We start from the raw sequence: 16,506 nt of genomic DNA, 5'->3' as shown, positions 1-16,506 counted from the left end.
TACCAACTGTCTACCAGACAAGAGTGTTGAGAGGAGTGAGAGGAAAGACCAGAAGTTATAAAGTCATAAACACTGATACACTGCTTCCCCTGTCTTCAGCAACTTGAAACAATTGTGGTTATGTCAGTTCTGTCAGATGAATAGTATGACAAATGACTCCAGTATGGAAGGATAGCGTGAAATCGCCTTATAACATTCTTTTGCCTGTAAGAATTTTTCATGTTTAGTGTAAGCTCTCAAAATCTTCCATTAGGTAAGACTGAAATTCAATCTTGATATTATTTATTTATTTATTGGAGGCCCGGGAAAAGGAAATAAAGCAAAATCCGAGAGCAGGGATGCTGTGAAATAGACAGACTAAAAGTGACTACGTTGTCTGGCCAGAATTTTCGAAAGTGATTCATAACATTAAATTTCAGTATTTTTGGATTGCAGGTTAACTCACCAGAATGAAATTTGGTATCTAGCAAGTTGTGGATATCCACCGACCATCAAATGGAAATTACATCCATTCCATAAAACTAATATTTAATTGCCATTAAATTAAAAGGTAGGCTGATAATGTACTTTCAGTGTTACTGCCAGCCTTCTGATGTGCACACAGTTTAAGAACACTCACTGAGTGTTGTTAACGTCACCTATGAATTTGTGGTAAGGTTTTACCCTTGTGGTAGTTAACTTGTCATCAAAGCACTTTAGATGGAGACGTGGTTATTGTCCCTTCAGAGGTTAAAAAACATAGGTCAAAATAGGGTGCTAAGTTGATTATCAGTCAGCATGGGGGAACAGATCCACTCATGGGGCTAAAAGGCTTATTCAAGTACAAAATCAGGAAAGAATCTGAGCATTTCTGCGTTTGAGCCTTTAGCTATAGTGATCTAGGAGGAATTAAATCCTCCTTGTATTTCTGTCTCTAAAAGAATTATCATATGGCGTTTTAAGGACATAAAAAAATGAGCGATAACTCTCTGAATGTGGTTTGAAAACTTCACGAGAGTGAAGTGCAAGTTGAAAGTTGTTTTTGACAATTTGTTGACTCTTGCAGCATAATCCACACATTGCATTATGCAATAGTGGCACCCAGTGGAGGCTGGAATTACAGCAAAGTTTCTCCTGCTGCTGGGTAAGGCTTGCCCAAATCTACCCCGAGTTTAGGACTGCAGGTGCTGATTCGGGAAGGTAGATCTATGAGGACCAAAGCTATGCACAACTTAAATGTTCTTCTAAATCAAGAACTCTTACCTGTCAACTAGGCTTTTAATTTGAAAAGTTTAGGCTATCTGAGCATTTATCTATCTATTCACAAGAAACTCTGGATAGTGTGAGGACCTTTTTCTTACAAGATAGACCCTCTGCTTTAGCTGCATTAGTTCAAAAACCTTAAGCAACATCTAATGCAAGAGCATCCTGGGGAGTGGAGTTAAAACGCCCTCTACTTCTACTGCCCTGAAAGTACTGCTTGAATAGCAATGGTATCAGCCTCAAAAGCTTGGAGAGAAAGTGAAGAGCAGCATGTGTGCATAGGGGCAAGGGGGAACAGAAGGAAAGCATGGCTCCTGATTCAGTCGCAGTCTGGGCTTAGATGCAATAGTCTGCAGGTTCTGTAGTCTTGAATAGGCTGTAAGGTGTAAGTACAGGAGGAATGCCAGATATGTGTCATGTAGGTGGGACGGAAGTCTCTAGGGAGCATATTTTAATGTTTTACATTCAAGCAATGCTAACAGTAGCACCACCAAAAATAAATGGACATTAGTAATAAGCTGTAAGCAGATCAAACCCCCCTGTAATATAGAGTCCTCGATATGTTACAATGTGCATGGAATATCAGATTTCTTTAAAGAATATATTATTTACTATGAGGCTGGTCAACACATTGCTCCATGGGGAATGAGTCTATATGTGTTATCTTCTGTTTATTGTTTTTTCAGGAGTCATGTATTGCAAATAGTTGTGATGAAGAGGGATTTGGGAGTGCCAAAGAGAATTGAATGAATTAGAATAATGTTCCTGTGTACCTAGTGCTATTGAGCTCAGATTTCAGTTCCAGGTTGCGTGCCTACTCAGTGTCTGATATTATCAGAAAAATGTGATTAATGAGGAGGATGATCTGAGTTCCTAGAAAATTTTCATCTTTAACTGGTTTAGCACCCTCTGCCCCTTTTTTTTTGCATTTATTTTAACGTTTCATTGCAAACACTGGATGCTATGGCATTTTGGCCTTGCTGGAATTATTTCAGATCTGCAAGGAGAGGCTGGATGCAGGAAAGCATGTTCAAGTAACCGTTATTCTGCAGTCAAGAAAGAGTTTAAGAAAGGGAGAATGACAAGTTGGACCAGTTTATTTACACACTTCAGAATTGTTTTCATAGGTGCTAAAGTCATTAGGCTTATTAAGTGCATGCTCTGTCACTGTTGCAGTACTATATTTTGCAAGTGATCCCATTAAGTTACCAGGACTTTCTGTTGATTAGGTTACTATTCAGTGTAAGATATACTCTCATAATTTCTGGAGAAATTAGGTAGCATCATTACAATGGCATTTATCCAAGCATTATGTGGTGGTTGGTAAGTAGATTTTTATCATCATTTTATAGCACAGTGTGTGAGAGAAAAATTAAATCACTCGAGTAAGAAGCTGCTTCAAATGTGTCATGTGAACTTCATGGCTGATCCAAACATTGGTGTTGTACTCTGTCTAGGTTGAGGATGGAATTATAATGAAAGAGAAGGCAAATCAGAGCTGTTAAAATAGGTTTGCAATTTATTTTTGAGCTAGTTACTTGATTTTTTTTGAGCAAAATTATTAAAAGCCATACTACACCTTTTTTGTTACTCACTAAAGATTGCTCCCATCTCATCCTGTGTCCTGGAGGAAGAACTGGGTTACAAGTCACAGGATCTCACCTAGGAAATACTCATGGATGAAGCCATATGTCTCCTCACTTCCTGCTCCTGTTAGAGGAATTTATTGTATGTGTTCAAAGGCTGTAACAAATTGCTTTTCCCCTTACTCAGAAGAGGATTTTTGAAGAATTGTGCCCCAGGGAACTGGCAGTGTTTGAATTCTCCAGCCCATGGCACTTCTGTGCTGCTGTGTCAGATAATGTTGAGAAGCACACCCAACACCTTTACTGTACTGGCTTTGCCTTCTAAGTTGTATTGCAAGCAATATTTATGTTACTCTGAGTAAAAATTCTGTGTGCTGTTCCCCTTTGGTTCATTTTCCCTTCAAGCTCCTTTAAACATGAAATAACACACTTGCATCTAATTTTTGGCACAGTTTTACCACTTTTCTGCTAGAAGGATTTCTGTTTTGTATGAACTAGTCAAAATGAAGGACTTGCCATAAAATGTATGAAGAAGATAAGGCACCTAGGACATAGGGCATGGAAGAAGACATTAGGACAGAGAAGTTCAATTAATCAGATGAAGACTTTAATCCCAAAAAAGGACAGGTAATTGAGACACACTCATGTAATTACAATTGATTTTGCTCACAGAAAAAAAAGACACAAAGTATGGCAATTGCTGAAAGTGGTAATGGAAAAGGAAGTAATTTTAAGTAGAGATGATGCTGGCTTTTTTCTTTCCTTTTCCCTCTTTGTTTTTAAAGCAAGCTATGAGTGCTGACTTCTAATCCTAAAAAGAAGCCAGTCAGGGTAAGCCTATACCAATAAATGGTATTTCAGAGTTGTAGGAAAGAGAAGATAACATAGAGAGAGATAGGAAAGGATATAACAAAGACCTTTTCAGTAACACGGATTAAGATTTACAATTGAATTAAGAAAAAGCAGTTGTTCAAGCTATTAAAAGAGGACTGATTAGACTTTTTTCCTTTTTTTTTTTTTTAAGCAGAATGGTTTGTGGCTAGCTGTTCTGAATAGAAACATGATTGCACTTTCCCTTAAAATCCTTCAGGCTTTGGAGTAGGTACGGTCTTGCATTTACCTTGGCCATTCATCTTAGTTTGTAATGACTTCTGTATTTTACCTCTGGTTAATGGTGCTCTTCAGTAAGACAATCAAGGATCTAAGCCATAGGCATCAATAAAAGCCCAGCCAATATTTATGTTGCATCTGGGAAACTAGTCCATAATACAAAGGAGATGACAAAAAGAGACCCTGCATGCTTGTGCCTAAGGAGTGGGAAGCCTTAGATTTCTGCTGTGGCAAGGACCATCTAGAAGGTAGTTTGGATCTACTTTGCTATAAAGGTACCTTTGCTCAGTGATGTGACTAATGAATCTCCAGAGTTCACGGTGAATGGATTTTTGGACCTGAGAAGATCTGAGTGGAAATAAACAGTTAATTAGAAGCAAATGTGTTGTTTCTAAAATTCCCTGGATGCATGGTAAAAGATGCTTTACAAAGCAGTTTTAAAAGTGTTTTAGAACAAGACTTAAAAAAACCCCTCTACATTGTTCTGCTGAAGTCTAAGTGCTGTTATAAACATACATGTTCTCTTTGGGGTCTGAATGTTAATTGTAAAAGTTGTACTCTCTGAAATTGTCGACCAGTCATTGTAACTTCTAAGAATGACGTAACAGTGCCAGGAAAGAAAAGCAAGGCGGAAACTCATTTAAAATGTGTATATATTCAAGGGCAATATCATATACATATGAATGATAACCTAGCTATTTTGGGACTGTGAAGACACATCTAGTAAACGTACTGATATTTAATAGATCTCACAGTTAACAAAATTTCACACTGTTGTGACAAACTTTTGTCCATAGGCTTTCAGGAAGAACCGCTAGAAGACATTGAGTGAACGCACTTCATTAGAGTACTCCAACAGTGTTGCTGCTATCTTTGCTATGGCAGTATGGAAATTATTTTGATGTGGAACAATATGGAAATAAATGCTATTGGTATTTGATTTGGGTATTAGGAAAAAGCATAGTCACAGACAAAAACCCCATGATGTTAACTATTGTATGTACACACACACACACAAAGTCTCTTCAAGAACTGACAATTCTATAAATATTTTGAAAACAAAAGCCCACTTGTTTAATGTAACTGCTGTTGTTTAGGTTATTAAACAGAACTTTAAAGCAGACACTGTGAACAGAACATCTAGGTGTCTAGGCAGTCTGAGAGTATTCATAACTGTAAAGACCTATGGTGAAATTTGGGACAATATGGGATGTGGAACAGTTCTTAGCTCAACTAGGTCTTGATCCTGTGGAAAGACTTTTATTGATGGCTCCTAACTGCACTGAATTGCAAGGCACATTTCACACATTTTGTGTGAAACTAAGCCTGTAACATGCTCTTTGTTCATGAAAAGTGAGAGAGACAATGGTTCTTAGCATACCAGAGACTCAATCAAAGACAAAATTTTGAATGATCTTCACTAGAATATCTCTTCTTCTAAGTTATATGTAGAGAGCAAAAGAAAATGTGTAAGAGATATTGGCCTGAACTTTTTGTTTGGAGGCTACTAATCTAGTGATAAGCAAAAATAAAAAGTGTGGGTTATTTTTGAAAATTATACGCACCGATTATTCTTTTCTCCCCAGGATCCTTGTTGACTTTGAGTTTGTCATAATTCATTTATATTGAGTCTTGTTTTGTATAGCTTACCTTCTTCATCAGACATCAAAGTAAATTTCAAAATTACGCTGAATTCATCTCTGGTGAAAAATAGTGGGAGTGCTATAACGTAGGCTTTGCACTGGCTTTTCCCTAGCAGTTGCTGTCATTGCTTACAGTGCTAGCTCACTCTTGTTGGAACACTTTCCCAAGGGTGAGAAGAATGTGACCAGGGCTCTACCTGCTGCCCAGTGAAGCTGGACACAGCTGTACTGTGAGAGGTCACGGAAAGACCTTCCAATCCTAATATAAATAGAAACATGTTCACAATTATTTTTTCCTTTTGTTCTTTGTCAGCTGTAAAGCTGAAATATTGTAAAAATATTTCCATTTTAATATTTTATTTACTATCTGAATTATTCTAAAATAGATTCCCAAGCAAATTACGTTTATTCTGTTTGTTAGTGTTGTTGGAAAGGGAGAGTGCATTGCAAGCAAGTCTCCGGAGAGAATCCAGTAAGCCACTATTTCATTCTAGTGTCTAGCAAGTCACTGTCCTTCCAAACAGCATTTTCTTTTCCCAGACTCTTTGAACTTTAACAGAATTTGAAGTCTTTCTAGAAGTTTGGTATACTTTGATCTAAAGTTACGTTCTTTGGCCGCAAGGGTTCGGTAGTTCTGATTTCAGAGTGATGTGTTTATACCTCTGTTTTCTAGTTGTCATGCTTTTCTAGTATCTCTTCTAGATGTCCCATGATGTTATCTGTGCTTCTCTCTGAAGCAGAAGAGAATAGGTCCTAATTCTGGGAGCCTCTCCTGGAGCCAGGGGAAGCCCTGTACCGTTCTGTGGAGAGCTGCAGTGGCTCTTCTTGTGTTATTTACGGACTGGCAGGTGGCAGAATGAAGCCTGATCATGTGAAATTTCTAGGCCAGACTTGGGCTTTACAGATCTGGAGGAGTATAGGTTGGTTTGGAACATGGAGTGAGAGCTTTTACTGCTTATGTGAAGAGAACTGTGAGTGTTATTGGGGAATTCTAATATTTAGTACTTGCTAGTTATTAGGTTCCTTCTGTCATAACGTCTCTTGTGAGTATTATTCTGAGAGTGAACAAACTGGTTCATAGATGAGGGATACTATTAGAAAAACATGCAATGACGATGATAGAATCGGAACAGTATTTGGGACTTTCCTCAACAACATGCTTATTCTCCCAGATCTATGCAGCTTCTTAGCTAAAATATGGCAAGTTGAGGTTTTATCTTTGCCATAACATAATGCTTACACATTTTTCCATCTCAAATAACCAGAGAAGATCCTGGGCTATTGAAGCTGGAATCTGCTCACTAGGTAAATTAAATTTCAGTGGGTTCTGATATGATTTTCTAATGTGAGATCAGTTTATGAAAATAAGCCTGACTTGCAAATATGGTTTTGCATGCAGATTGGAACTGTGCCTCTATCAAAGTGCTACGTTGTAGCTATCTTTGCTTGCTGAAAAAATAATCTCTATTGAAAGTGTAACCAAATATGTGGGTTTGTTCCTCCTTCAATGCAGTGTTCAAATACTAGCTTAACTTTGTATGTTTGTTATCCTTGATAAGGATTCTTATTTATGTTGAGACCTGGTAAGGCAGCAAACAATATCAAGTAGAAGAAAAAAAATAATTCAGCTTGTAAAAATATTCATTTTGTCTGCCTTTTAGCATTGTCCTTATTTCTTCTAATATAGAATCAATATAGCAACTATATTTGACCAAAAAGCAGTACTGGGAGGTGTTAATGGAGAGAAAAACCTCTGAGATCATTTTACCTGATGGCTCATAGTAGACCTCTGACTGCTCATAAAGATCCCATGCAAACAGCTGATCTTAAACTTGAATGTCTTATGCTTAAAGCAATTCTGAAATTATTTTATTGCCACTGCAGTCATAGAAATAAATCAATGTTTGTAGGACACCGAAGGAGATTTTCCTAACTGTTAGGAGTGGAATCTTAGGACCAAATAGCTTGAGTCTGCTGCAGCCAGTAAAGTTTCATCAATTTTCACCAGATGAAAACTTCTCCTTTTTTACTTTTTTGAAATTCTTGTTTGAATAAGGGTAGCAATTTCCTCTGTTGTTATTACAACACAAATGGACTCTTACTGAGTTGCTCACTAAAAGTTTTATAGCTCAAGTGCTGTGAGTGTTTTCATTATAAATGGCTATCATAAAGCTCTATAACTTGCTTGTAAAAATTCTCTGCCAATAAAAATCTGGCACACACAAGGTCGGTTCTGGAGCTAATTACTTGATTAATTTATATTATATTATATATTATATTCTATATTAATAAATATTATAAATATTCATTAATTTATTAAACTAATTGAACAGCCATTGTGAAGTAATGTATGTAGCAAACAATTATATTAACACTTGGTGCCTCATAAGGCTTTTCTTAAAAGCAACAAAAAGTTTTAGAAAGAACAACATGGGTGAAGCACTGAGTCAGTTTTGGCAATTATGTGAATTTAGACATAAAAACATTTTTCTGGACAAGTTGCTGTATGTATTTAATACATTCTATTAGATAAATGTCCTACTGTTATGGTGCATTTAATTAGTGTACATATGATTCAAATACTGTAGAGGCCTTGCATTTCAGAGACACTGGATATTTTTTAGGCTAAACCGACTGACACCGTTGAAATGAGAAATATTTGCAGGAAAATTGTTTGCATAACGATCTGTTTCTGAATGTATTTGCAGAATCTCATATTTAAAATAACAGTAAAAAAAGCAACATCCTGTTGCTCATTCACTCTCTATCTCCATTGCTCATTCACTCTCTATCTTTCTAATGTAACTCTCTATTTTCTGCTGTGGTGTTTTCATTGTCATACTTTGAGCATAGAGTAGAGTTATGTTTGTTTCTAACTTCATGGTGTAATGACCTGTTCAAGAATTTTAATCTGATGAGAGGAGAAGTTGTATGTGAAATTATAATAATAATTAATAATAATAAGCCCTTATTAACTCTTTAGCATAATCATATTAAGGTTTAAAGATATTGGCTTAAACACATCCAGCGTTGTAGCAGGAAGATTATCAGATACTTCTCCTGAGAGAAGAAAGACAGTATGAGGAGTTAGATTAGCTGATAATGACTGATTCTCTGGCTGTGACCTCCATGCTGCTCTTTTTGGATAGAGGCACTTTCTCATTATTGTAATAGATGAAGAGGGTCCTCTAAAAATGTGGTGTGCATGGGATTTTTTTTTCTCATAAAGAGGTACGCTAACAGACACTTCTTGAAAATAAAATCCATGGTGTCACACCAAAAACCTAAATGATACAAAGTAATCAAACATGTTGAAAGAGTGTTCTTGTTTTTAAATGCCAGACACAAGGTGTTTGAGAATATGCCCTCATGCAATGAAGTGTCTGTGACATTATTTATTTAAAACTAGATGATTGGAGCGTGTTTTTTTTCAGTGAGCACATCTCATTTTCTGGAGTGCCCTGCTATGCATAACCCTGGAGCCCCTGTTTGTTTATAGGAATAGTTGAGATGTGGTTTTTCTCAGACTATGATCCCCCAGGGTAAATAAAAATGAGGGCTATGTGAAAACTACTAATATATGGTCTTTCCCTAATTCAGATTTCAGGTCCCAGTACCTTGTTCAGCATTCTTATATAACACATGACAGTTCCTCTCATCTTGTTGCTGAGTCCTTTTAGTGTCTGTGTGGCTTCATTTTAATGAAATTCAGACCCCGAAGTATAATATATAAAGCCTTATCCATTATTTAAAAGAAACAAACATATACTTTCTGGAATTTGTAATGCAGATATCAAGAAAATCCTACAAATAGGAATAGATTCCTGCAACTTAAATACAAGCCAGTATATCCAGCCCTCCAAAATGTAGGGCAAAAGAATCTGAGAAATCTTTGGCTTCTGTCATGTGTCACATAACTTGAAGAATTTAATCTCTAACTTTATCAGATGTGAACACAAATAGTTCTCCCCTATTCTTATGTGCTCCTGAAATTACAGATAACACAGTCATTATTGTGATTGTCTTTAGCTGTGACAGAATAGGAGAAAGAGAGTGTAACAAATGCTGAGTACAAAAGCCATTGCAAATGTCTTTTTTTTTTTTTTCCAAGCCACCGTACTCATTTGTGCTTAGTAGTTTTCCTTCTGTTTTATCAATGCATCCCAATTCTATAAACACCAACAGTGGTTGAGTAGAAGGATCTGTACTACAGACGACTTCTACAAAACTGCAAGTGAGTTCCTTGCAGTCTCTTCTCCTTCTGCACTTTGTAGCCACTCAGCAGCTACCCTGTAGAATTGGAGGCATGTGAGGAGTAGATCAGGAAAGTTGAATGTATCCTTGGGTTTGTATCCTTGGTATCCATCTATGTTTGTAGAGGGTCATTTGAAGCGATGTAAGCTGAGATTTATGGGAGTGGGAATGTGTGAGCTGCTAGGCTAATAGCAGTGCAGTTCCTGGTTTCTTTTATCAGCTACAGAAACAATACTTTAAAAGGCTGTCTTAACCCTTCATATCAGCCCTCAAAATTGAGGGAGTTCAAAGCCAGCTATTCCCTTATCTTTGAAGCGAAGACAAGAACGAAGTCTTGTCTTGATTTGATTTCGTCCATCCTTTCTGCAAAAGGACTTATTCTCTATTACCTCTTTGACAAACAGTTGTACTTTTTATCTGCAACAAGCTTAGAGCGTCTCTTGAGTGCCGAAGAACATGCACTGTGAGGTGACCACTTGACTGCTTTCCCTAGGTTTCATAGGGAGAAAAGGTTTACGTACTATTTATCCTTTCACTCCTAGTCAGCCCAGAATAAGGAACTTGTTATTTCATCTTGCTCTGCAGTCTGTTTCTTCATGCAGCAGGGCTGCAAGGTTCCTACTTAGGCATTGCCACATTTAATGCCTCCTTCAAGCTGATACAGCCAAATGTCTCTTTTTTTTTTTTTTGAAAGAAGGTTGAAATATCTTTTTTTTCACACCATATAACAATATTCTTCATATAGATCAGATCATCTTCACACTGCCCCTTGATGGCTAAATACAAATACCTCTTCATTAGCTTGACCACATTCTGAAGGAGGGAAGTTTAAAAGGGAAGCTTTAGTTGAAGTTGCCATGAACCAATTGCACTCACAGGCAATTTCAATACAAAGCCAGCAGTTTTAAAGCTACTGAGATAGGAACCATCCAACCTTTATTTAACCCCACACTATTCTGTAGAATATACAATATGGCTTATAAATTAGGTCCCACGGCCACTGTTGTACAGCAGTAGTTATAAAAATCATTGCAGTTTTGTTCACTGGTCACTGCTGCTGCCACAGAATTGCTGCAGTAGCTTTGATTACTTGGAATAGTATTTGCAGACATTTTAATGGCATCACTCTACTAATATATCATCTCACTTTAAAAATAGCTGACCAAATCTTAATCTGGTATAAATCAGCACAGTTCTCGGTTAGTGGAGCTAAGGCAGTTTTTATCTGCAAAGCACTTGGCAGGGCAACTGTTCAAATATGAAAGATCATTGTGTGCAAGCTAGGATACTTTCATCCTTTTCCCTTCCTTTCTTTCAACATAGAAATTAAACAAGACTTGTAGGCCTTCTACAGGTGCAGAATAGGTTACAGAAGCTAACATAGGATATACCTCAGCCTTGATGATCAGGAATTCATTTCATGAGTAACAAGTCATCAGAATAACAGCATATGGATGACATTTTCAATGGAGATACAGAATAGTGAAGTTACTTCATGGTTCATGCGATCGTCTGGGGAGTGAAATAGACTGTGTTCAAAGAATGCTGAGCAGGGGATTCAAACATTTTCTGAATATGATAATTTTTCCTTCCTTCCTTCTCTGTCTCCCTCTTCCTCATCCCATAAATTTTAATGTGTTTGGGTTTTTATCCAGCTATGCGGTTTCTATTTAGTCTGCTAGTGTTCATGTCTTCACCTATGTAGTTAACCTGTCCTAGCTTCAAGTTGGAGGTGCTAATACACAGCATGTGTGAAAGGATAAAACAAACATAACTCTGATCTGTCAGTTCTTGACTGATGCAGCTTTTGAAATTCTCCTCTACCCTCCTGGGAAGGTTGAGACAATGTTTAAGAGGCAATCCCCTTTGTGATTTTGTTTGCACATTTGCTGACTTATATCTGGATCTCAACATCTCCCTTCCATTCTTCCTTTAAAACTGCTTTGGAACCTGCTGGTGCTGCTTACCAGAAGCATCCAGTTGTAGGCTGATAGTGTTATCCATGGATTTGACAGTGGGAAATCAGCCAGTAGCCTGTAAGGCTTTCCAATCTCAGCAAGATGACTTGGGAGATCAATTTAGAAAACGCAAAAAAAAAACTTTTGAGAAAGTTTACCAATATGTAGAGACTATCTGAGTGTTAAGAGAGGGCAAACAGCAATGTGAGAGAAAGTCATATATGAGAAAAGGCCTTCAGCAGCATTTTATACAAACAAAGACAGACATTATTAGAAAGAAGGCAATGGGTCTTGGTTCCCGGAGTGGCGTGGAAAAGTGAAGAGTGGAAAGCAGAGAGTTAAGACTGTTGTGTGTAATATTTCAAATCACGAAGTCGTTAATGCAATTCATCTCAAGTTCTGTATTGGTATCTTTAACAGATGCCTAGTTTTATTTAATATTTTTAGGAAGAAGAACAGGTATACTGATGAAAGAAGAGGGCTGCCTCAGAACTCATGCATTCCTGTTGCAGAGAAAAGAAATTATTTCCTTTCAGAAGACTTGATCTATGCAGTAAAGTGGTCACATATTTATTTTGTCACTTGGATTAAGTTTATATAACAGGGCTATGCTCATAAGAATGTAAGTTCCTGGCATTTTTCCCGTTATCAATATTGAAATATTAGTGATCAAGCATTTACTGAACGCCATTCCTCAAATGCAGGGTCTACACAGCATCTTGTTGCATTCATGGAATTCATTTGTTTGCATTATCTGGCTAATTGGTTCTTTTGTATTGCCAAGGTGATGAACAGATTTGACATTTAGCTGATTACTTCACCAAAATTAAACAGAAAACAGGGCAGCCATCCAAAGTTCCTTTCAGTGTGAAAGCTAATTATAAAAATGCTTTGAGCAGCAATTTCTTTTTGGATGTTAAAGTGCTTTTATTAGATTGTTCCCCTGTCATTTTAAAATTTATTGCTAGACACTTATAAACGGGGTTGCCTGCTGAAGTAGAATTATTTTATTTTATTTTCTATATTTAAGATGGGAGACAAAAGTGTCTACAGCAAATTTTAGGCTGAATTTGTTAGTATTTTGCATGATTCTGAATAGAAAGGAGAAAAACTAACTAGTGCTGGTTTTCATGGATCCAAAATATGTATTTTATCTTTACGCTGAATGAAAACATATATCCACTTGTATTTACTTCTATTTAATTCAGCAACTTTCCAAAAACAATTACTTAGCAACTAAAAAAAAATCAAACATATAATTTAAAAATTGAGTACAGCCCTTGTATTGTTAGAAGCTTGTATTTTATAGTGTAGATACAATCAATCAGTGGTGATGGAAAAATCTAACCGTGTGCTTGTTACCTGTCTTTCATAAGTCATTACTTGTTCTGAAATAGCGTAAAACTATTCTAAAGTCATTTTGTCGAGGTCATTGAATAAGAGTTGGCCAAGTGAATTTTAACCAGTAAATTTAGAGCTGAAGAGTGCTGTATGCTGTTACCAGATCTTAGAAAAAGTTTCTTGTGGAATATTTTTTGAATGCCTTGGAATATATTTAGCTTTCTATACTGACTGTTGTTATTAGCATCCTTCGGATCCCAGACAAGGTGTGATCTGGGGAGGTTTCAAGGTGGCAAAATTGGGGGTTTTTGCATATGATATTGTCTAGCACACTTTGGCTATTAAATCATCTTGTGAGGACATATATTAATTCTTGACACCGAGATCTATTAATATACCTTGAAGCCAAGTGAATTATGTGATTCTGCTCTTTCAAGCTGTAGAATTCTGCCATAACTAGGAGGAAATATTTTGCTGTAGGTAGATTAATGTTGAAAGCTTGTCAAGAAAAAGTTTAACGTTGAAAATTTATTCTTCCTCTCTTGCCAGTACTTGAGCTTCTATACTAAATCCCATTTGTAATCTGAGGAAAAATAGAGATATAATTTCTTTTGTATTTATCTATGTTATTAGAGTTCCAATGATATAGTCTATTGCCTATTAAAAACTGCATCCCAATGAATGATCTTCCAGAGGGTAATTTTTGCTCCCATCAATCTGAGAGCTTTTCTTGTAAAACACAGTAACTGTCAGTGCTTATCAAATAATTTAATTCATGCTCATTGCAGGATAAGTAATTAAGATAACTCAACATTCTGTATCTATAAATAACAAAAACATGAATAAGAGATTTGCTAAATACCCTTTATGGAGATAATAGATAGGACTTAATGTGCATGTTCTGAGGAAGCTTTGAATACACAGAGAATGCAGTCTGAACAACAGACCTAAGAAAGAGTCTTGGTGAGTGTACAACACAAATGTGGGTTTGTTTTTGTTTGACTGTTAAAGTATGTTTCAGTGCTAAGCCTTCATAACTCCTCTTTGTATCTATAAAGTGTCCAAGCAACATACAGGGCAATTGACCCCACACTTTTTCAGAACTTCAAATAAATAAATAAATAAGGCCAATTTTTAAAACAGGTACTCAGTGAAATTTCTAAAAGCTCTGATCATTTGTAAACTGTCCCTATAGTTACATTTGTTTCATTTATATGAAGATTTTAATTAGTGAATTTATGTGGATTTGACATAAACATGTCCATAATTAATTACATAAATCTTCATAGTCTGTCCCCTCTAAGCACATCTACCTACCTGCTTGACAATGTGACGAATTATTCAGGGCTATGTTAAACAGGGTGAGAAACATAGTCCTGTTAATTTGAAAGTTCACAGATTATGTCCTTGTCTACAGAGAACCTTCCTTTCCTGGGTTTGGCTGTTAAGAGGTGATACTTTCCTGCAGTTTAGGCTATCCCACTGGCTATGCTCTGTTGCAGTCTTTCATTGTGTCAATGGGTCTCCTATAATCCAGAGCAAGGTGTGCGTGTATGATGTATCTGCCTAAACTGTGTAAGGAATGAGCTTAGAACATTTCAGACACTCTAAAAGCACAAGCCTATGTACATTTTACTCATTTTTCTGTTTCTCTTCTAAGTAAGCAAGGGATATAGGGACCTAGCTTTTATGTGGTAGCTGTGCAAGCTCATCAGGTGCAGTTTGGCCAGGGTCTCTCCTTAGTAGTATTTTTTGATTCTGCATTGTCTTTGTGACAAATTCAGAAAAAAGTGGCAAAAAGTACATCTGTGAAGAACTTACTGCACACTCAGGCTCGAGTCTCACAGTGGGACACACTCAGACAAGAGCTTAAATAGCAGCATAGCAGCAGTTAGCATTTGCTTATCAGAGCTTATTTTTGGATTAATGTTTAACTTGAGAAGTCTGTGAGAAGAGACTTGTCTATTTGACCAAAATCAATTAAGCAGAAGCGTTAAGGGAGAAGGATATGCAAGACTTTTTGCTGGTCAACAAACTTTTGAACTCATTTGTATTTGCTAAATTGAAACTTCTTATGTCATGAATGCAACCAAGTTTAAGTAATTTTTGAAAATAAACTGAGTAGTTTAGCCACAGCCAAGAAAAGAGAACTCTAAACCCGTATTTGGTTGCAAAAGTATCTCCTGGAGTATATCCAACCTATACCTATTGTTTTTCCATAGGTTGATGGGATACTGTGCCTGGCTGACATTCTTACTGATAACACCCATTCTGAAGCTACTCATGCAGAAGCAGCGGCAGTAATCGCACAAATCACATCTCCACATCTCACGTTCACTCAGCACCTCAGCAGCTTTCTGGAAAATATGGAAGAAATTGTAACAGCACTTGTCAGTAAGTTCTTTATGGGACTTCTGAGTCTTTCCAGTTAAAATGACAGGTGGGGGTAGGATACTCTCTTTCATTAGAAATATTCCCTAAATAATGTTTGCCATTCTTTCCTTAACAGATAAAAGAACTCAGTCATCTCTAATTCTGAATCACGGCATTCTACAATTACATAATATTTTTTACTCCAGTCCATATTTGAATAGAATTGAAGCATATTTGCCAAAATAATATGTGTGAAATTCTACCATTAAAGCCACAAAAAAGACTCAGCGAAGTATTTTCTTGTCCCATGTTTGTCTGTAAAAGAGCAGTTTCTAATAGTTGCTAATCTTTATGCCTGTTGTATTTTCTAAACTTGCTAGAACTCAAGCTCACCACTGCATCTACATTTGTATGATACTTCAGAGGAAAAGTACAATATAGTATAATCTATGGGCATTGTTACAAGAAAATACAAGATCTGTCCTTCTCTCTAGGCCTCTGATCCATGGTAAAATGAAAAGGTAACAGCAAGCTTTTCCTTAACCTGGGTCAGTGAGGACACTTCAGAAAAATACGATTATATTTCTCATAAATTTCTAAAAAGAGGAATCTTCTAATGCTGTGCTACATCCCTCTCAAATACCAGAAGCTTTCAGTCAAGCATTCTTTTCCTCTCTCTGATCTGGAAATTCAGAATTTCCCAGAGCTTCATGACAGAAAGTACAGTTTGGGTCATCCAGTTTGATTTCTCAGGTATAATAGATCAATATGTCTAGATATTTCTCTATGGAGCCCAATGGTTACAGTTAAACTACAGCACTTCAATTTTCATGCATGTTTTTGTTTTTGTTTTGTTTTTAAATAGAACAAGAAAAGGGTATAGTAGTGCCAGTGCTTGAGGATTCTGCAGTGGTTGGGAATTATCTGAGATGTATTTAGGCATTCTTTGATAAGCCCAAACAGAACTAGTGCTGCAGAAAACAAGGAAACAACTTATTC

At 36.7% G+C, this 16,506-nt stretch overlaps 1 protein-coding gene across 1 annotated transcript in view; it reads left to right on the top strand.

Annotated features, from left to right (window-relative positions):
• Positions 1-16,506, top strand: part of INSC (INSC spindle orientation adaptor protein) — a 98,026-nt gene that overhangs the window by 61,742 nt on the left and 19,778 nt on the right. The window contains exon 7 of the mRNA XM_075162776.1: positions 15,357-15,528. Coding sequence (XP_075018877.1) covers positions 15,357-15,528 — 172 coding nt within the window. The remainder of the gene's footprint in view (positions 1-15,356; positions 15,529-16,506) is intronic.

Source organism: Calonectris borealis, chromosome 14 (assembly GCF_964195595.1).
Source record: "Calonectris borealis chromosome 14, bCalBor7.hap1.2, whole genome shotgun sequence".
Taxonomy (NCBI): Eukaryota; Metazoa; Chordata; class Aves; order Procellariiformes; family Procellariidae; genus Calonectris; species Calonectris borealis.
Note: the sequence above shows the minus strand (reverse complement) of the source record. Positions and strands in the feature narration are given on the sequence as shown.